Source organism: Ranitomeya imitator, chromosome 5 (assembly GCF_032444005.1).
Source record: "Ranitomeya imitator isolate aRanImi1 chromosome 5, aRanImi1.pri, whole genome shotgun sequence".
NCBI lineage: Eukaryota > Metazoa > Chordata > Amphibia > Anura > Dendrobatidae > Ranitomeya > Ranitomeya imitator.
In genome coordinates this window covers 416585107-416601524 of record NC_091286.1, presented here as the reverse complement: position 1 = coordinate 416601524, position 16418 = coordinate 416585107, and the positions used below count along the sequence as shown (strand labels likewise).

Below are 16418 nucleotides of genomic sequence, written 5' to 3'. Positions count from 1 at the left end.
ACAGGTTGAGCTAGCATAACCAGAGGTATTGCGTGGCGTTGGGCGAAGGCAGAAGACATAAAATTGCCCTCCGCCCCAGAATCCACGCAGAGCTCTACCGAGTGGGAGAATGAGCCTATAGTAATTGTCCCCTTAAAGGACAATTTAGAGGCAAACGTCGCCGTGTCTAGTGTACCTCCACCTACGACCACTAGACGCTGACGTTTCCTCGACCGCTGAGGACATCTGGTGGCTAAATGTCCAGACTGCTGGCAAACATGACAGACCCTGGGTGCACAAGCGGTCTGGGACTTAGGTCCCGCTTGTGACACTTCCCTGGCCTCATGTGACTCAGGAACCAGGACCGGAGATTCCAGAGGTTTGGCGAAAGTAGGAGCCAGCCGAAACCTCTGCCTACACTGGGCTCGCTCTAACCTCCGCTCGTTAAAACGGAGGTCAATTCGAGTGGAGACTGTTATTAACTCCTCCAGTGTGGCAGGAATCTCCCTAGTGGCCAGAGCGTCCTTTACATGGTCAGCCAAGCCCCTCCAAAATATGGGGATAAGAGCTTTATCCGACCATTCCAGCTCAGATGCTAAAGTGCGGAATTGGACGGCAAAATGACTGACCAAGGACTCACCCTGAGTTAATGCCAGCAGTTGGAGCGCAGTGTCATGGGTGACTTGAGGTCCTAAAAAGACCTGTTTTAAAGTGCTCAAAAACAGAGGAGCACTCTGCACCACATGATCGCCACGCTCCCACAGCGGCGTAGCCCATTCCAACGCCCTGTCCGACAATAGAGACACAATAAATCCCACCTTAGCACGCTCTGTGGGGAAACGTGCAGCCAGAAGCTCGAGATGAATAGAGCACTGACTCACGAATCCCCTACAAAATGTGCTATTACCAGAAAATTTTTCTGGCAGCGGGAGGCGAGTAAATGTCGGAACAGGGGTGGCAATGGACAAAGTTGCTGCAGCCACGCTGGCAGCCTGTACAGCAACTGCGGTAACATCCACAGCTGAGGTTGCGCTCTCGAGAGCCGCCAACCTACCCTCCAGCTGCTGTATATACCGCAGGGATTGCTGTTTGTCCGTCATCACTAGCCAGACCCTGGCGCTAGTGTAATGTTAGGGCTAGCGGAACGCACCAAATAATAAGACTGATAGTGAATGGTGCGTTCGTAGCCCGGGGTCCACTGTGCAGAGATGGAACCTGCTGCTGAGTAATGACGGACTATATGGCGGTACTCATAAGCATACTCGCGTGGGTTAAACTTCACCCAACGTGAAGGAAGCGATCCTGTTGCGTCACAGGATCGCGGTACCGCACATAGAAGGCGAGCAAGCAGTCAGCGAACTTAACCCCAACTAGGATTGAAGTCCGATTAGACCACTTGCTGACACAACACCGCAACAGGGTGTGTAAGGCAACTCTTATAATTAGAGCACCGAAGTGCAAACTGTGCCGTGCTGGCAGGCACCACTAAGCACCCAGACGTGGGTCAGGAAGCGCACTACTGGCGCGTGGCGCCGCACTGGCGGTCACAGCAATAGACACTGATACGTGTGTGACACGTTGAGTGATTTGTCGGGCGCTAGATAGCAGCCATACTCCATACGCGAACAGTCATACAATAGGGTAGGGGTATTTAATGAACGACTTGCACTCACAACAAACACACGTATTCAATTGTACACTAGCGCATGGCCGTGCGGTCAAGCGCAGTTTATATAGTTGCAGCACAGGAAGTGGCCACAGAAACTTTGCCCTTCCAAGACCTGCCAAGAGGTCCAATGGAATGTGCTGCAGAGCCTGAGCACATGACCCTCGATCTCCAATGGGAGATCTTGCCCTGGGCATGCTCAGTGTGCGCAAACAAGGACTTAGTCCCAGGGAAGTCCGCTCGCCGCTGACCAGCACTGACTTTAATGGCAGGAGCTGAAGAAGCAGCAGTAACTCTCTGTACAGAGTGAGAGCGAGCAAGACACTGGGAGCGACGTTCCCGCTGAGCAGACTCCACTGCGGCCGGAGGAGAATGGGAGACCGCAGCGGAGACGGATCGAGATTCCCCCTGTGCAGCAGAGGAAACTCGACTCTTTACACCCCCCTTTCGCCCCAATCAAAATAAATCAATAAAAAAAATCAAATGTACGCATATTTGGTATCGCCGTGCTCAGAATCGCCCGATCTATCAAATAAAAAAAAGCATTAACCTGATCGCTAAACAGCGTAGCGAGAAAAAAATTTGAAACACCAGAATTATGTTTTTTTGGTCGCCGCGACATTGCATTAAAATGCAATAACGGGTGATCAAAACAACGTATCTGCACCAATATGCTATCATTAAAAACGTCATCTCGGCACGCAAAAAATAAGCCCTCAACCGACCCCAGATCATGAAAAATGGAGACGCTATGGGTATCGGAAAATGGCGCAATTTTTATTTTTTTTTTTAGCAAAGTTTCGAATTTTTTTTCACCACTTAGGTAAAAAATAACCTAGTCATGTTAGGTGTCTACGAACTCGTACTGACCTGGAGAATCATAATGTCAAGTCAGTTTTGGCATTTAGTGAACCTAGCAAAAAAGCCAAGCAAAAAACAAGTGTGGGATTGCACTTTTTTTGCAATTTCCCCGCACTTGGAATTTTTTTCCCGTTTTCTAGTACATGAAATGCTAAAACCAATGATGTTGTTCAAAAGTACAACTCGTCCTGCAAAAAATAAGCCCTCACATGGCCAAATTGACGGAAAAATAAAAAAGTTATGGCTCTGGGAAGGAGGGGAGTGAAAAACGAACACGGAAAAATGAAAAATCCTAAGGTCATGAAGGGGTTAATATAGCTTAAATGATATGATAAAACCAAGCTACTGTAATAAAAAATACCTTGGCAGCAGCACACAGATGCGTGGCCATATCTCCACCTCATTTACTACTTACTGGAGTGAGGTAAAAAATGAATTGTTCATTTCTGGTTAAAGGCAATTTTTGCCAGCCCTGCCCCTGCAGCTTATTCAGGGGTCTTTGCCAATAATGAGCATTTTATGTGCAGGGCCCATCATAGGTTGCTCTATTGCGCTGCTTCTCCATTCCTGCCCTCTACAGACTAGAATAGAGGATATTGAGTAAAATGTGCAGGTTTTGGGAATGACTGGTCTAAAGAATCTAAAATTTGCAAAGCTGTTCACTGATCATTCTTTGTATGGTTTCTTCCAGGTCAAAATAAAGCGACCAGAAATCAACAATGACTCGCTCAAGAGAGAATAGAAATCCGAACAAAATGACAGTGTTTTTATGATGTTTTATTTGAGTATCTAAAATTGAGATATATTATATGTGCAGTGAACAAAGATTTTATAATGATTGAAAGACATATTTGATTATGAATGTATAAGGCACTGAACTCCCTGTATTGGGATTTCACTTTATAAAATACATTAAAAATATTTGTTAAATATGAACCCTATCCTTAGGGACACAATGCTGCCTTATCAGACCTGTTCATTTGTGTTTTTCACTGTTACCCAATTTCCCATAATTAATGAGCATTTACCTGCTATAACTTTTCTTGTTTTTCCAAAATAAAATTGTTTACAAGCCAGCTTTATAGATTTTTGATCATAGTTCTTATTTTCCTGGACTGTAATTACGGGTCAAAAAATGGGAAGTCACAGCTTTTTTAATTATACGGGATTCAGTCCAGTTTAATTATGTTTACGAATAAATGTCTCAGAAACTTGAACAAACTCGCAAGGATTTCTCTACATTATAATGTACTGTGCACCTTGTCTTCCTTCAGTAATGCGAAATCTATATTTGTATTAGATTTTTGTACGTTGATTTAAGAAATATTTATACACAGTCACAAGAGGTCAGACGATCGGCACTGAACGAGCTTTCTCACATTCAGACCTCCACAAATTCTCCTTAGAGACCAGACGAGGTAAGCTTCTTCTGAAGACGGGGCGGTGCATGCACAAGACGCAGCTGAATCACCAAAACATGAGGAGATGAATGAAAGCAGCACTCACCCGTGATCTTCAATGATAATATAGTCCTTTATTGACCGTGGCTCAACATTCCCAGCTAGGAACAAGGCAGGCTACAACATGAGGAGGGAGCGGTGAGGGAGGGTGCAGAGACGAGACAGACGACGGCCGTATCGCGAACAATCGCTTCAACGGGTCACTGGACCCGTTGAAGCGATTGTTCGCGATACGGCCGTCGTCTGTCTCGTCTCTGCACCCTCCCTCACCGCTCCCTCCTCATGTTGTAACCTGCCTTGTTCCTAGCTGGGAATGTTGAGCCACGGTCAATAAAGGACTATATTATCATTGAAGATCACGGGTGAGTGCTGCTTTCATTCATCTCCTCATGTTAAGAAATATTTATATTTTACCCTCTAAATGTTGAAATTATTAAGTAATGCAATTGGGCTCATTGTCTACAATATAAAGGAACTGTACAATTATACTGTGATTTTTAAAAATTGTTGAATGCATTCCTGATATATTTGGTAATTTTAATAAACAATATGCATATTTATTTCAGTTTGCCTTGTAAATTATGTTGATACAATAGCACTGTACATTGTATACAGTACAAAAAAAAGTTTATACTTATATGTTAGACCAAACTTATATCTGGGAGCCTCAATAGAGAAAAGTGCATTTGATTATGTGCCCTAAATAAGCAAAACTCAGTGTGAAGGAGAATATAATGTTTAAGCCAATCAATAATAATAATAATCTTTATATAGCAGCGCATTACAGTTTGCACACATTATCATCACTGTCCCCGATGGGGCTCACAATCTAAATTCCCTATCAGTGTGTCTTTGGAATGTGGGAGGAAACCGGAGTACCCGGAGGAAACCCACACAAACACGGGGAGAGCTACAAACTCCTTGCAGATGTTGTCCAAGGTGGGATTTGAACCCAGGACACCAGCGCTGCAATGCTAACCACTGAGCCACCGTGCTGCCCGATCAACTATACTGATTAAGCAGAAGAGAGTTTTTTATTTTGTGTACAACTTAATACTCAATTATCATATTTATTGCTTCATTCATTAGGAGATTTTGATGCAGGTAAAGAACATGTACAGGATAATGAAGGTGATAATGAAGATGTCACTCCCTTCACATGTCCACTTAAAAAAAACATAGCGTGAGACGGTCCATTTTTACTATCCATGTGGTTTTCTTTTAGCCGTTCATGTGTATGTGTGTACCATCTGTGTGCATGTGTGTACCATCCATGTGCTGTCTATTTGGCATCCATGTGACATCTGTGTGGCATGTACCAGCATAGAATTCAGAATAAAAATTACAGATTTTTATGAGTGTGATGGGTCAGCGTCAATCTGGCAACTTGTGCGCGGGTAAATTATTTTTAAGGGCTGCAACCCTCAGCTGTCAGATTCATCAATGCTGGTTATCAAGAATAGAGGGGTCCCAGTGCCGTATTAGATAAATAAATATTGTCTACAGTTGTCACTCCTGGATTGCTATGAGCGCTGCCTGATGGATGGCACTCATATCAAGTCAGCAATTCTGCTACATACAGGCGATCTGATCATCGCCGGTAAGTAGCAGAGGCGATCGAGTTATGGCAGCTTCTAGTCTCTCATGGAGAATGGAATTTTTTTACCACATAAAAAAGAACCTAGACACGTTTGATGTGTATGAAATCGTAATGACCTGCAGAATCATAAAGGCAGGTCAGTTCTAGCATTTAGTGAACATAGAAAAAAAAGCAAAACAAAAACAATTGTGGAATTGCACTTTTTTGTTGCAATTTCGCCGCACTTAGAATTTTTTTTCCATTTTCCAGTACATGATATGTTAAAATTGATGGTGTCTTTCAAAAATACTTGTCTTGCAAAAACCAAGCCCTAACGTGGCTATTTTGACCAAAAAATAAAAACGTCATGGGTCTGGGAAGAAGGGGATAAAAAAATGGAAATGCAAAAACAAAAATACCTCTGGTCATGAAGGGGTTAATGACCAGGCCAATTTTTACAATTCTTACCAGTGTCACTTTATGTGATAATAACTCTGGAACATTTCAACGTATCCCATTGATTGAGTTTTTTCGTGGCATATTGTTCATCACAATAGGTGTAAAATTTCTTTGATATGAGCTGCATTTATAAAAAAAATTTGTAAATTTGGCAAAAATGTTGAGAATTTGCAATTGTCAAACTTGTATTTGTTGTGCCCTTAACCCCTTTACCCCAAAGCCTGTTTTCATCTTCCAGACCAGACCATTTTTTTTCAATTATGGCCACTGTCACTTTATGAGGTCATAACTCTGAAACACGTCAACAGATCCTGGTGATTCTGAGACTTTCTCGTGACATACTGTACTTTATAATAGTGGTAAAATTTCTTTGATATGCCTTGCGTTTATTTGTGAAAAAAAATTTTGAAAATTTTCAATTTTCAAACTTTTTATGCTCTTAAATCAGAGAGTCATATCACACAAAATATGTAACAAATAACATTTACCACATGTCTGATTTACACCAGCACAATTTTGGAAACATTTTTTTTTTCTTAGGAAGTTATAAGGCTTAAAAGTTAACCAGCAATTTCTCATTTTTACAACCAAATTTGCAAAACCATTTTTTTAAGGCACCACCTCACACTTGAAGTCACTTTGAGGGGTCTATATGACAGAAAATGCCCCAAAGTGACACCATTCTGAAAACTGCACTCCTAAGGTACTCGAAACCACATTCAAGAAGTTTATTAACCCTTCAGGTGCTTCACAGGAATTTTCGGAATGTTTAAAAAATATGTACATTTAACTTTTTTTTCATAAAAAAATTACTTCATATCCAATTTGTTTTATTTTACCAAGGGTAACAGGAGAAATTGGACCCCAAAAGTTGTTGTACAATTTGTCCTGAGTACGCTGATACCCATATGTGGTGGCAAACCCCTGTTTGGGCACACGGCAGAGCTCGGAAGGGAAGGAGCACCATTTTACTTTTTCAACACAGAATTGGCTGGAATTGAGATTGGATGCCATGTCGCGTTTGGAGAGCCCCTGATGTGCCTAAACAGTGGAAACCCCCACAAGTGACACCATTTTGGAAAGAAGACCCCCTAAGGAACTTATCTAGATGTGTGGTGAGCACTTTGAACCCCAAAGTGCTTTACAGAAGTTTATCATGTAGAGCCTTAAAAATAAAAAATCATATTTTTTCACAAAAATGATCTTTTTGCCCTAATTTTTTTATTTTCCCAAGGGTAACATGGGAAATGGACCCCAAACCAAAGATTATTTGGTTTTAAAACAATCGGTACAGTTGTATTTTACAATGTGATTTTAACATGAGCTTTTACATACAGAGAACTGCTGTATGTAGTGATGAGCGAATATACTTATTGCTCGGGTTTTCCCGAACACACTTGGGTGGTCTCCGAGTATTTATGACTGCTCGGAGATTTAGTTTTCATCACATCAGCTGAATGATTTACATCTGTTAGCCAGCTTGAAAATGTGGGGATTCCTTGGCAACCAGGCAACCCCCACATGTACTCAGGCTGGCTAACAGATGCAAATCATTCAGCTGCAGTGATGAAAACTAACTCTCCGATTAGTCATAAATACTTGGAGACCACCCGAGCGTGCTCGGGAAAACCCGAGCAACAAGTACTGTATATTCGCTCATCACTAGCTGTATGTAAAACCTCATGATAAAATCACATTTCATACGGATTGCATACTCATGTCATACAGATGTTCTGAGTAAAAATCGCATGGAAATCACATTACACTTGCATGACACTCGAAAGACACTCGCATAGCACTAGTTTGTTTTTTCTGTCCGGAAATCGGACCATTTTTTTCTCACAAATGAGTATGAGCCCTTAGAATGACAAAACCTACTTTCTTAAATATTCAAGTTTCAGGTTTATTAACCTTTTTGTATTAACTAACAGCACTATAGTAGTTTAATAATAAAAATAATCATTAAAAATACAAATTGCCTAATAATTGTGCACACAGTGTGATAATGGGCAGTGATTTTATGAAAACCTATTTTTAAAAAGACCTACTAAACCAAACAAAAACATTGTTTGAAAGGGAAAAATGCTAAGAAACATTTTTTCCTACATAATTACCTGTATTTAACGGAATATAAAAATAAAAAAAAATATAGCTCCCATTTAGCATATGTTCACACGGAGCGTTTTGGCTTTATTTTTTACTTTAACATTTGTGAGGGCTCTCACTCCTAGATTTGGGAGGACCCTCCCTCATGCCAAATAGTTTTACAAGATAGTGAACAACATATTCCACATCCCTTTACAATGCCACTTCAAACATGCCCATTTGAATTTAGATCATCTTCTGCAGCCACCACCATGTCCACCGCCATATCATTATGCGGCCCTCCCCAACAATTGCCAGAGTGCCAGCAGGTATCATGAAAACTGAATTTGGTAAGGGCCCTCAGGTGGTCCTGTATCATACATTTGGGAGAGCTCTCAATCCTACATTTGGAAGGTCCCTCCCTCATGCAAAATGTTTAGCAAAATAGTGGAATACATATTCCCCTTCTCTTTACAATGGCATTTCAAACATGCCTATTTGAATTTTGAGCATCGCCAGCCACCACCATGTCCACGGCCATGTCATTATTCGTAGCTCACTTGTTTCAGCCACTCAGAGGGGTTTTGTACCCTGGTCTGATTCCTTATTTTTGTGCCTTGTTTCCCTGGCGTTACTCTGATGTCTGTGCTCTTACCCTTTGCTCCTTTCCCCCTAACCAGCTGGGATACTGTTGACTGCTACCTGTGTGGATGCTGCTCAGTTCCCTGCTGTGCTGCATAGCCGTACATGTGTTGTAAGGTCTTTGCTCCGTTGCACAACCATCCATGTGTGCGGTCCCTGGCTGCCACTGTGGAAGCTATCCGGGGTTTTCGAGGTCCTCTGCAGCTGGTGCATGACTTTCCACGTGTACCCAGGCTTGCAGCTGCTGCCAGGTGCCTTAAGCCACAGTTCCTGTGCTTGCCATGTTGTCCTGGTTTCTGTCTGTGCTTAGGGTGTGCACGGCAACACCTTCCCCACTTTTATTAGGGGCAGTGTGTGTGCTTGAATTGCTGTCCCTACCCTATTGCTGAGGGGCAGCTCCTATTTAAAGTTCCTCTTCCCTGTTGGGCATTGCCAGAACTTCTCATTAGATTTCTTAACCTAGCCAAGTGTGTTTGGTCCTCCTGGTTGCTCTTGGTCTGCATGTTTTCTAGCTCCTGTTCTGCCTGCTATCAGTTCTGGGAAAGCTGATGTCTTTGTCCCTTGTCCTGTCCTGTCTATGTGTTGGTACCAAAGTCCTTGCCCTTGAATCTGGTTTCCTGCTGTGTGATATTTCTAAAGTCCTTCCGTGCCTTGAACCATGTACCCTGAGACTGTGAACTTTCTGTAACCTGTGTCTTGAGAATAAACCTGTGTCTACTGAAGATGGAGTCCGGAGTTTCTGCTGAACGCTCACTATTCTGTGCTCAGCTTATTACACGGTGCTTGCTCCATCCAGCTCTGGCCTGTTTCTGTGGAGCTTGCTCCAGACCACTAGTTCCTTTCTAGGTTGTGTCTGGAGTCTGGTATCTGATGACCTTGCTGAGCGCCTACTACGCTGTGCTCAGCTTATTAGGCGGTGCTTAGTCCGTCCAGCTCCAGTCCGTTGCTGCGGTGCGTGCACCAGACCACTTGTGTTCCTTTCTAGGTCATGTCTGATGTCCTACCGGAGTCCCTGATGTCCTGCCGGAGTCTCTGATGTCCTGCCGGAGTCTCTGATGTCCTGCCGTTGTCCCTGATGTCCTGCCGATGTCCCGATATGCCTGATATCCTGACGGAGCCTCTGATGTCCTGCCTGTGTCTCTGATGTCCTTCCTGTGTCTCTGATGTCCTGCTTGTGTCTCTGATGTCCTGCTGATGCCTCTGATGTCCTGCCGAAGTCTCTGATGTTCTTCCGGTGTCCCTGATGTCCTAGCACTATCAGGAGCAGTTTCTCTGCACTGAGCAATTGGCACCAGCAAAACAAATTGTCAAGGGACATGTGGCTTCGGCAGCCAATCACAGAAGACCTTGTGTCATGATGTTGTGGATGGTATCTGTGCCCTGATTGGCTGCTAGAATCAACACACATAAAGTTAAAGGAAAAAATAAAAAGCACGCTGGTCCTCTAACCCTCGACACCATCTCCCTTCATAAAACATGTCATTCCATCCCCTCCGCTCATCATACAGCAGCATAATCCTAGCCAAATTCAATGATTTACCAAACTGTAATCAAATTTTGCTCATTCTGAGTAAAAATGCTTGTGAAAGTGAACACGAATCTGAATGTGCTATGTTCATGCTAAATTTGAAATTGGCTAACATTTTCCAAACAAGATTGTTTACCTAAACTCATTATCATCCAACCCATACTGAGAAGATGACATGAGGCTGAGCTGGATAGTATCACCCTGTGTACTTTCTCCCCCCATGCCCACCTGGTCCACAGGCAAAGCTTCCTCTTCAATTGTGAGCAGCAAACATATGATTTGAAACACAAACGGGATGGTTACAATGATTATGGCATCATGGCTTCTCACTATCTTGGCTAATTCATCAAAGTTTTGGAGAACCTCACAGATGTCAGACATACATGCCCTCCCGTCGGTTGTTAAGTGCGGAGGCTGACCGGAAAACAGTTGGGCATGTTGTAGCTGGTATTAAACTACAAACCTCTGCTGTGCACAAAACCCTGTCAACATATGTAATGTTGAGTTGCAACTTGTGGTTATGTCGTACACCAGTTGGTGAGCTAGCACATGCAAGCACTGCTGCAGCACTGCCAGACCAACGACAGCTGTAGCTGACTTGAATAAATGGGCACATACATAGCGTACCTTAAAGGGAACCTGTCACCCCGTTTTTTCAGATTGAGATATAAATACTGTTAAATAGGGCCTGCGCTGTGCGTTACAATAGTGTATGTAGTGTACCCTGATTCCCCACCTATGCTGCGAAATACATTACCAAAGTCGCCGTTTTCGCCTGTCAATCAGGCTGGTCTGGTCAGGTGGGCATGGTGACATCGCTCTTTTCTTCCCCAGCTTTCCGTTGGTGGCGTAGTGGTGTGCGCATGTCGCAGTGACGAATCCACTGCGCGCACGTGAAGAAGCAGCGCGCGATCTGCGCTATTACCCTCTGTCATCGGTGGGGCGGCCATCTTCCTGGGGCCGCGCGTGCACAGATGGAGTGCTCTGCTGCACGGGGCTTCAGGAAAATGGCCACGGGATGCCGCGCGTGCGCAGAAGAGATCGCGGCGGCCATTTTCCCAAAGCCGAGCCGAGTATTGTTTACGCTGTTCATCAGCTTGAGTGCTGAAGAAGACAGCTCACATTACTGTCCCTGATCACGCCATAATCAGAGCTAACAGGGGGCAAAGTTGAGAGTTGTATTCAGCTGTTAAAGGGAACCTGTCACCTGAATTTTGCGGGACCGGTTTTCGGTCATATGGGCGGAGTTTTCAGGTGTTTGATTCACCCTTTCCTTACCCGCTGGCTGCATGCTGGCCGCAATATTGGATTGAAGTTCATTCTCTATCCTACGTAGTACACGCCTGCGCAAGGCAAGATTGCAAATGCAATAATATATAACAGTATTCAACGCGCTGAATAAAAGAGAACAAGTAATGTAATGTAAGTATCAAAATGTAAGGAATACTCACTTTTGTAGTGGAGGTAGTTGGAAACTATTCATGGAGCCATAAGAGGATGAAATATCCGGTGGTAGAAGCTGATGAGGTGATACGGTAATTAGTACCCGATATCAGTATATAGTGACCTGCGAACTGGTTCTGAATAGTAGATAATTACTTACTCCAATAGACAGATGAAAAAGTACCAAAACTGGTCCAAAAAAAGGGGGATAAGTGCTGGTATGTGTGAGTATAAGACGACTGGTGTTTTAGAGGCACTTGTCTACAGGTTCAGAGGTCAAAAAATACTGAAAATGAGAAAAAAATGAAAAAGGGATCACAGCGTATTGAGATGATGGATAGGGGTGCTGATTATATAATGGCACTTACTGGGTAAAAAACCGCTGCTTGTAAGTGGGACCTAGGGACCTTGGTCCTGCAAGTAATCTAGAGATGACTATTAACCATAGTCTGCCCAATACTGACCTCTGAACCTGTAGGCAAGTGCTTCTAAAACACCAGTCGTCTTATACTCACGCATACCAGCACTTATCACCCTTTTTTTTGGACCAGGTTCGATACTTTTTCATCTGTCTATTGGAGTAAGTAATTATCTACTATTCAGAACCAGTTCGCAGGTCACTATAATTATACTGATATCGGGTACTAATTACCGTATCTCCTCATCAGCTTCTACCACCAGATAGTTCATCCTCTTATGGCTCCAACTACCTCCACTACAAAAGTGAGTATTCCTTACTTTTTTATACTTACATCACATTACTTGTTCACTTTTATTCAGCACGGTGAATATTGTTATATATTTATATACTTTTTAGCTCTTTCTACTACCAGGGTTAGACACAGCACCTGTTTATTCACCAGCAGCCGTTGAGCACTCTTTTCTCTCTCCCCTAGTGGATAGTGCCAGTGTTTTCTAGTATTATCAAATGCAATAATAAATTTTTCCTTAAATACCTTTTGCATCAAATTCTTACTATATCCAAATTGAAAATATCAGTTGGAATAAGAAAACACTACGGTGCTTGCATCTAGACCTATTGTATGTGTTTTCATGTACTAATAATGTTCTGGACATGAGGAACCAGAGGAAGCAAATACGTTGGGAAGATAAGTGCTATATGGAGTCAAAGAGGCAAACTTTCATTATTTTGGGGGGCTAGTGAGAGAGCAAAGTATGGTGGGTACATTATGTAGAAGAGGGAACATTTAAGAGGGATCACAGTATAAAGAGGAGCAGCATTATGGATGCAGGGTGGAGTGGGCAGAGTGACAAAGAAGCACAATATGGCGAAGGTCAGCCTGTATATACTTGCTCGTGTATGACCCAGTCCATTCCTGTTTCTGGTAATTCTGCCTGACTCTATACTTGTTTTGCCTTGCTGTTATGATGACCTTGACCTTCTGTTCCGCTACTCCTGCCTGTACGGTGCAGTTATGTCTCTGGTTTCCAGACTCTGCTTTGTGACTGACCTCATCCCTGTCTTGCCCCTCCTGTACCGTGCAATCTCCTGGCTTGGACCCGCATCTGTCCAACTTCTCTCTGGGCATCTCTAGCCCAAGCGCCGGTCTCCAGAGTTCTGGGGCTTGTCTCCGCCCCCAATCACTTCCTTACACACACATGCTTCAGGTCCTGTTTGCCTGAAGCATGCATCTCCACCGCTGCCGCCATGCTCCAGAGGTATCTTTGAGCACAGTTTGCTCTACTCAGGACACACGCACTTGCTCAGTGAGCAAGTGCAGTGCAGTGTCCCTGACAGGGACAATGTGGAAGTAGAAGAAACACTATGGAGAACTGGCACCATGTGAGGGTCATTGTAACAATGTAGTCAGTATGGGAGGTAGTGTGACATGAGAAAAGCATGAGAGGGCATAGTGGACAGGGGACAGTAAGAAGTGAGGACAGTGTATTTGTAATAGTTCATAAGAAAGGGTAGTGTAAATGTGGTAGGTAAAGTTCATAATGGAGGATAGTGTGGTTACTAGGGTTGAGCAAAACAGATCGGCACTTTTCAAAAGTCGCCGACTTTTAGCAAAGTCGGGTTTCGTGAAACCCGACCCGATCCCACTCTGGGATCGGGTCGGCGATCTATAGTCCAAAGTCGGGTTTTGTTTTATATATATATATATATATATATATATATATATATGTCATAGAAACACATATACAGTACAGACCAAAAGTTTGGACACACCTTATGATTTAAAGATTTTTCTGTATTTTCATGACTATGAAAATTGTACATTCACACTGAAGGCATCAAAACTATGAATTAACACATGTGGAATTATATACTTAACAAAAATGTGAAACAACTGAAATTATGTCTTATATTCTAGGTTCTTCAAAGTAGCCACCTTTTGCTTTGATGACTGCTTTGCACACTCTTGGCATTCTCTTGATGATCTTCAAGGCAGCTAGATGGTATACCTTCCCACAGGTGAAGTATGTCCCCAGGGCTTCCCAGTAAGGTGGATGGTGATGGTGTGAGGTGCAGACAATAATGAGGACACAAGGTTGCAGTCTCTTCACCTGTTTACTGAAGACTTCAGTATCCTCAATCCAGAGCACGGTTAACAGGGCTGTCTGAGACCGGCCGGTCCGATGGCACATCCAGAGTTCCTTTTGCAGGTGGAAATCGTTGCCTACCACTAGCGCCTGTGTGTTGTAGTGCTACCCTGCTGAGCATTCAGAATAGTCCTCACAACCTCTGTTCTCGTTCATTCGTTCATTCTTTCTAATTCGTTCCAGATCTTTCTAGTTCTCCGTCCCCCAGGCATGTTGTGGCTAGGACGCACCCGTTTGACGGGTAGGCTCAGAGCTCTTCCGGGACCCTAGAGATGCCCCTCTCCACGCGTTGCCCCCTATGTCTGCGTAGGTTATGTAAGTTAGACAGCCAACCTATAATTAACTGTCCTGCGGAGTTTGAAGTAAAGCATAGAGTCAGTTACTTCCTCGGTGTTCCGGCCACCGGCTATGCGCCTCAGTAGGATGTTGCCGTTCTCCGGGCACGACTCCTACTGGCTCTCCTTTGTGCTTGATCTCGTTTCTCACTGTTCCACAATATCCTTTGCTTCATGTCTCTTTCTTAGGATACCGCCGCGGGGTGTGCAGGCGCGGTTCCGTAACGTTCTATTCTGGTCGCTAGGTACCTGCCAGGTTCCCACACCTGACAGGGACCCCCCTGAATCTTCTCCCTGCAACACCCCCTGCCACGGGATGTTGCCTGAATCCAACCCAGTCAGCTTCTGACTAACTTCCTATCCAACCCCTAGTTTTACCAGTGTGAGGAGTGGCCCAATAAATAAAGCCTTTTTCTCCCCCTAGTGGCTGGAGTGTGAAGTGTAATGTGTGCTGGTGATACCTGGTCAGAAGAACTCCTTTAGTGCCATCAGACGTACCATCACTCCCCTTAGCGGCAGAGCGTCATACTGCAACGACCAGGTCTCTGGGGCGCTGCAAATCTACAGTCCTGGAGAATAGTGTTCACAGGTCATGTTTACCAATCAATGAATACCATAAAAGCAAAATTCAAAAAGCAATGAAGAAAATGCATGTATTCACTGTAGGTTTATATTGTACTTTTAATTTTTTTAAATGTGGAGAGCCTCCTTATTGGGTCTCCATCTGGTGCGTTTCATGTAGTGGAAGGTATGTCAGAGGCCTATTTTACTGTTTCTACTCTGTGGAAATAGATGCTACTTTAGTGGTGTTGTGAGCAGGTTGCGGGATGCAGTAACAGGAGGCAGAGCAAGGGTTAATGTTATTTTACTTGAACAGGGGGTTACTCCACGCAGGTAGAGGAAGGGATAAACAGGAGTATAGAGGGTGATATAGACACAAATAGTGTGCAGGGTGTGATAAACAACAACAATAAGTAATGTAGCAGTTCTTTAACAGTTAACTTATCAGTCTGGTGGCTGCCTGACTGTTGAGTCTTAGGTTCAAATGGTAGCGCCAATGCAGTCAGCGCGCGGTGAGTCCAGTGTCATCCTGAAGGCGTTGAAGATCCAGTTTCTGTCAGTGGCAGTGGGTCCCTGTTGTCTTGGACTGGGTACTTGGTCCAGGGTTCGTTTTGTGGTATGAAGTGAAATCTCCGACTCCATCGGAGCTTAACGTTGCTTGACATATGTACGAAATGGAGCACAGTTCATGGTGAGTCACCCGGTCCTCCTTAAGCAGTATGCTCGCAGAACTTACTGGCCCTGAGCATTTTGTACCTTCAGCTGGTGGAGCCAATGAGCACACTGCACTTCTCTCATCACAGTCTCTGTGCATGGTCCCAAGGAATCCATCAAGTGGGCCTGTGCTGTCACGGTGCTCAGAGGACAGAGCGCCAACTGTTCTCCACTGTGAGCTACTTGTTTCCACCAAGACTGACTGCTTCCGCATGTGCTCTGGCCTTTATAGCTCAGCCACACCCCATGCTGCTAAGTGGAAAGGTAGGTCCGGGTTTCTAAGCATACTCCCAGACAACAGAGGAGAGAGCCCCGACAGTTCCAGACCCGGTGCAAGAGAGGTACCCCCGGTTTGGTCCTGCTTCTTACAGTGTGCAGCAATAATTTTTGCAAATGTGGAGACTTCAAGTAGGATCTCCATCTGGTGGGTTGCCTGTAGTTGAAGAGGTATCAGAGCCCCATTATACTATTTCTACTCTGGGGAAATTAATGCCACTGTAATGGTGTGTGGCAATAATTTTTTTAAATATTTGGTCTC

At 44.0% G+C, this 16418-nt stretch overlaps 1 protein-coding gene across 1 annotated transcript in view; it reads left to right on the top strand.

Moving 5' to 3' along the window:
* Nucleotides 1-3832, top strand: part of LOC138638068 (mucin-4-like) — a 305885-nt gene extending 302053 nt beyond the window's left edge. The window contains exon 28 of the mRNA XM_069727051.1: nucleotides 3198-3832. Coding sequence (XP_069583152.1) covers nucleotides 3198-3248 — 51 coding nt within the window. The 3' untranslated portion in view covers nucleotides 3249-3832. The remainder of the gene's footprint in view (nucleotides 1-3197) is intronic.
* Nucleotides 3833-16418: the final 12586 nt, after the last annotated feature.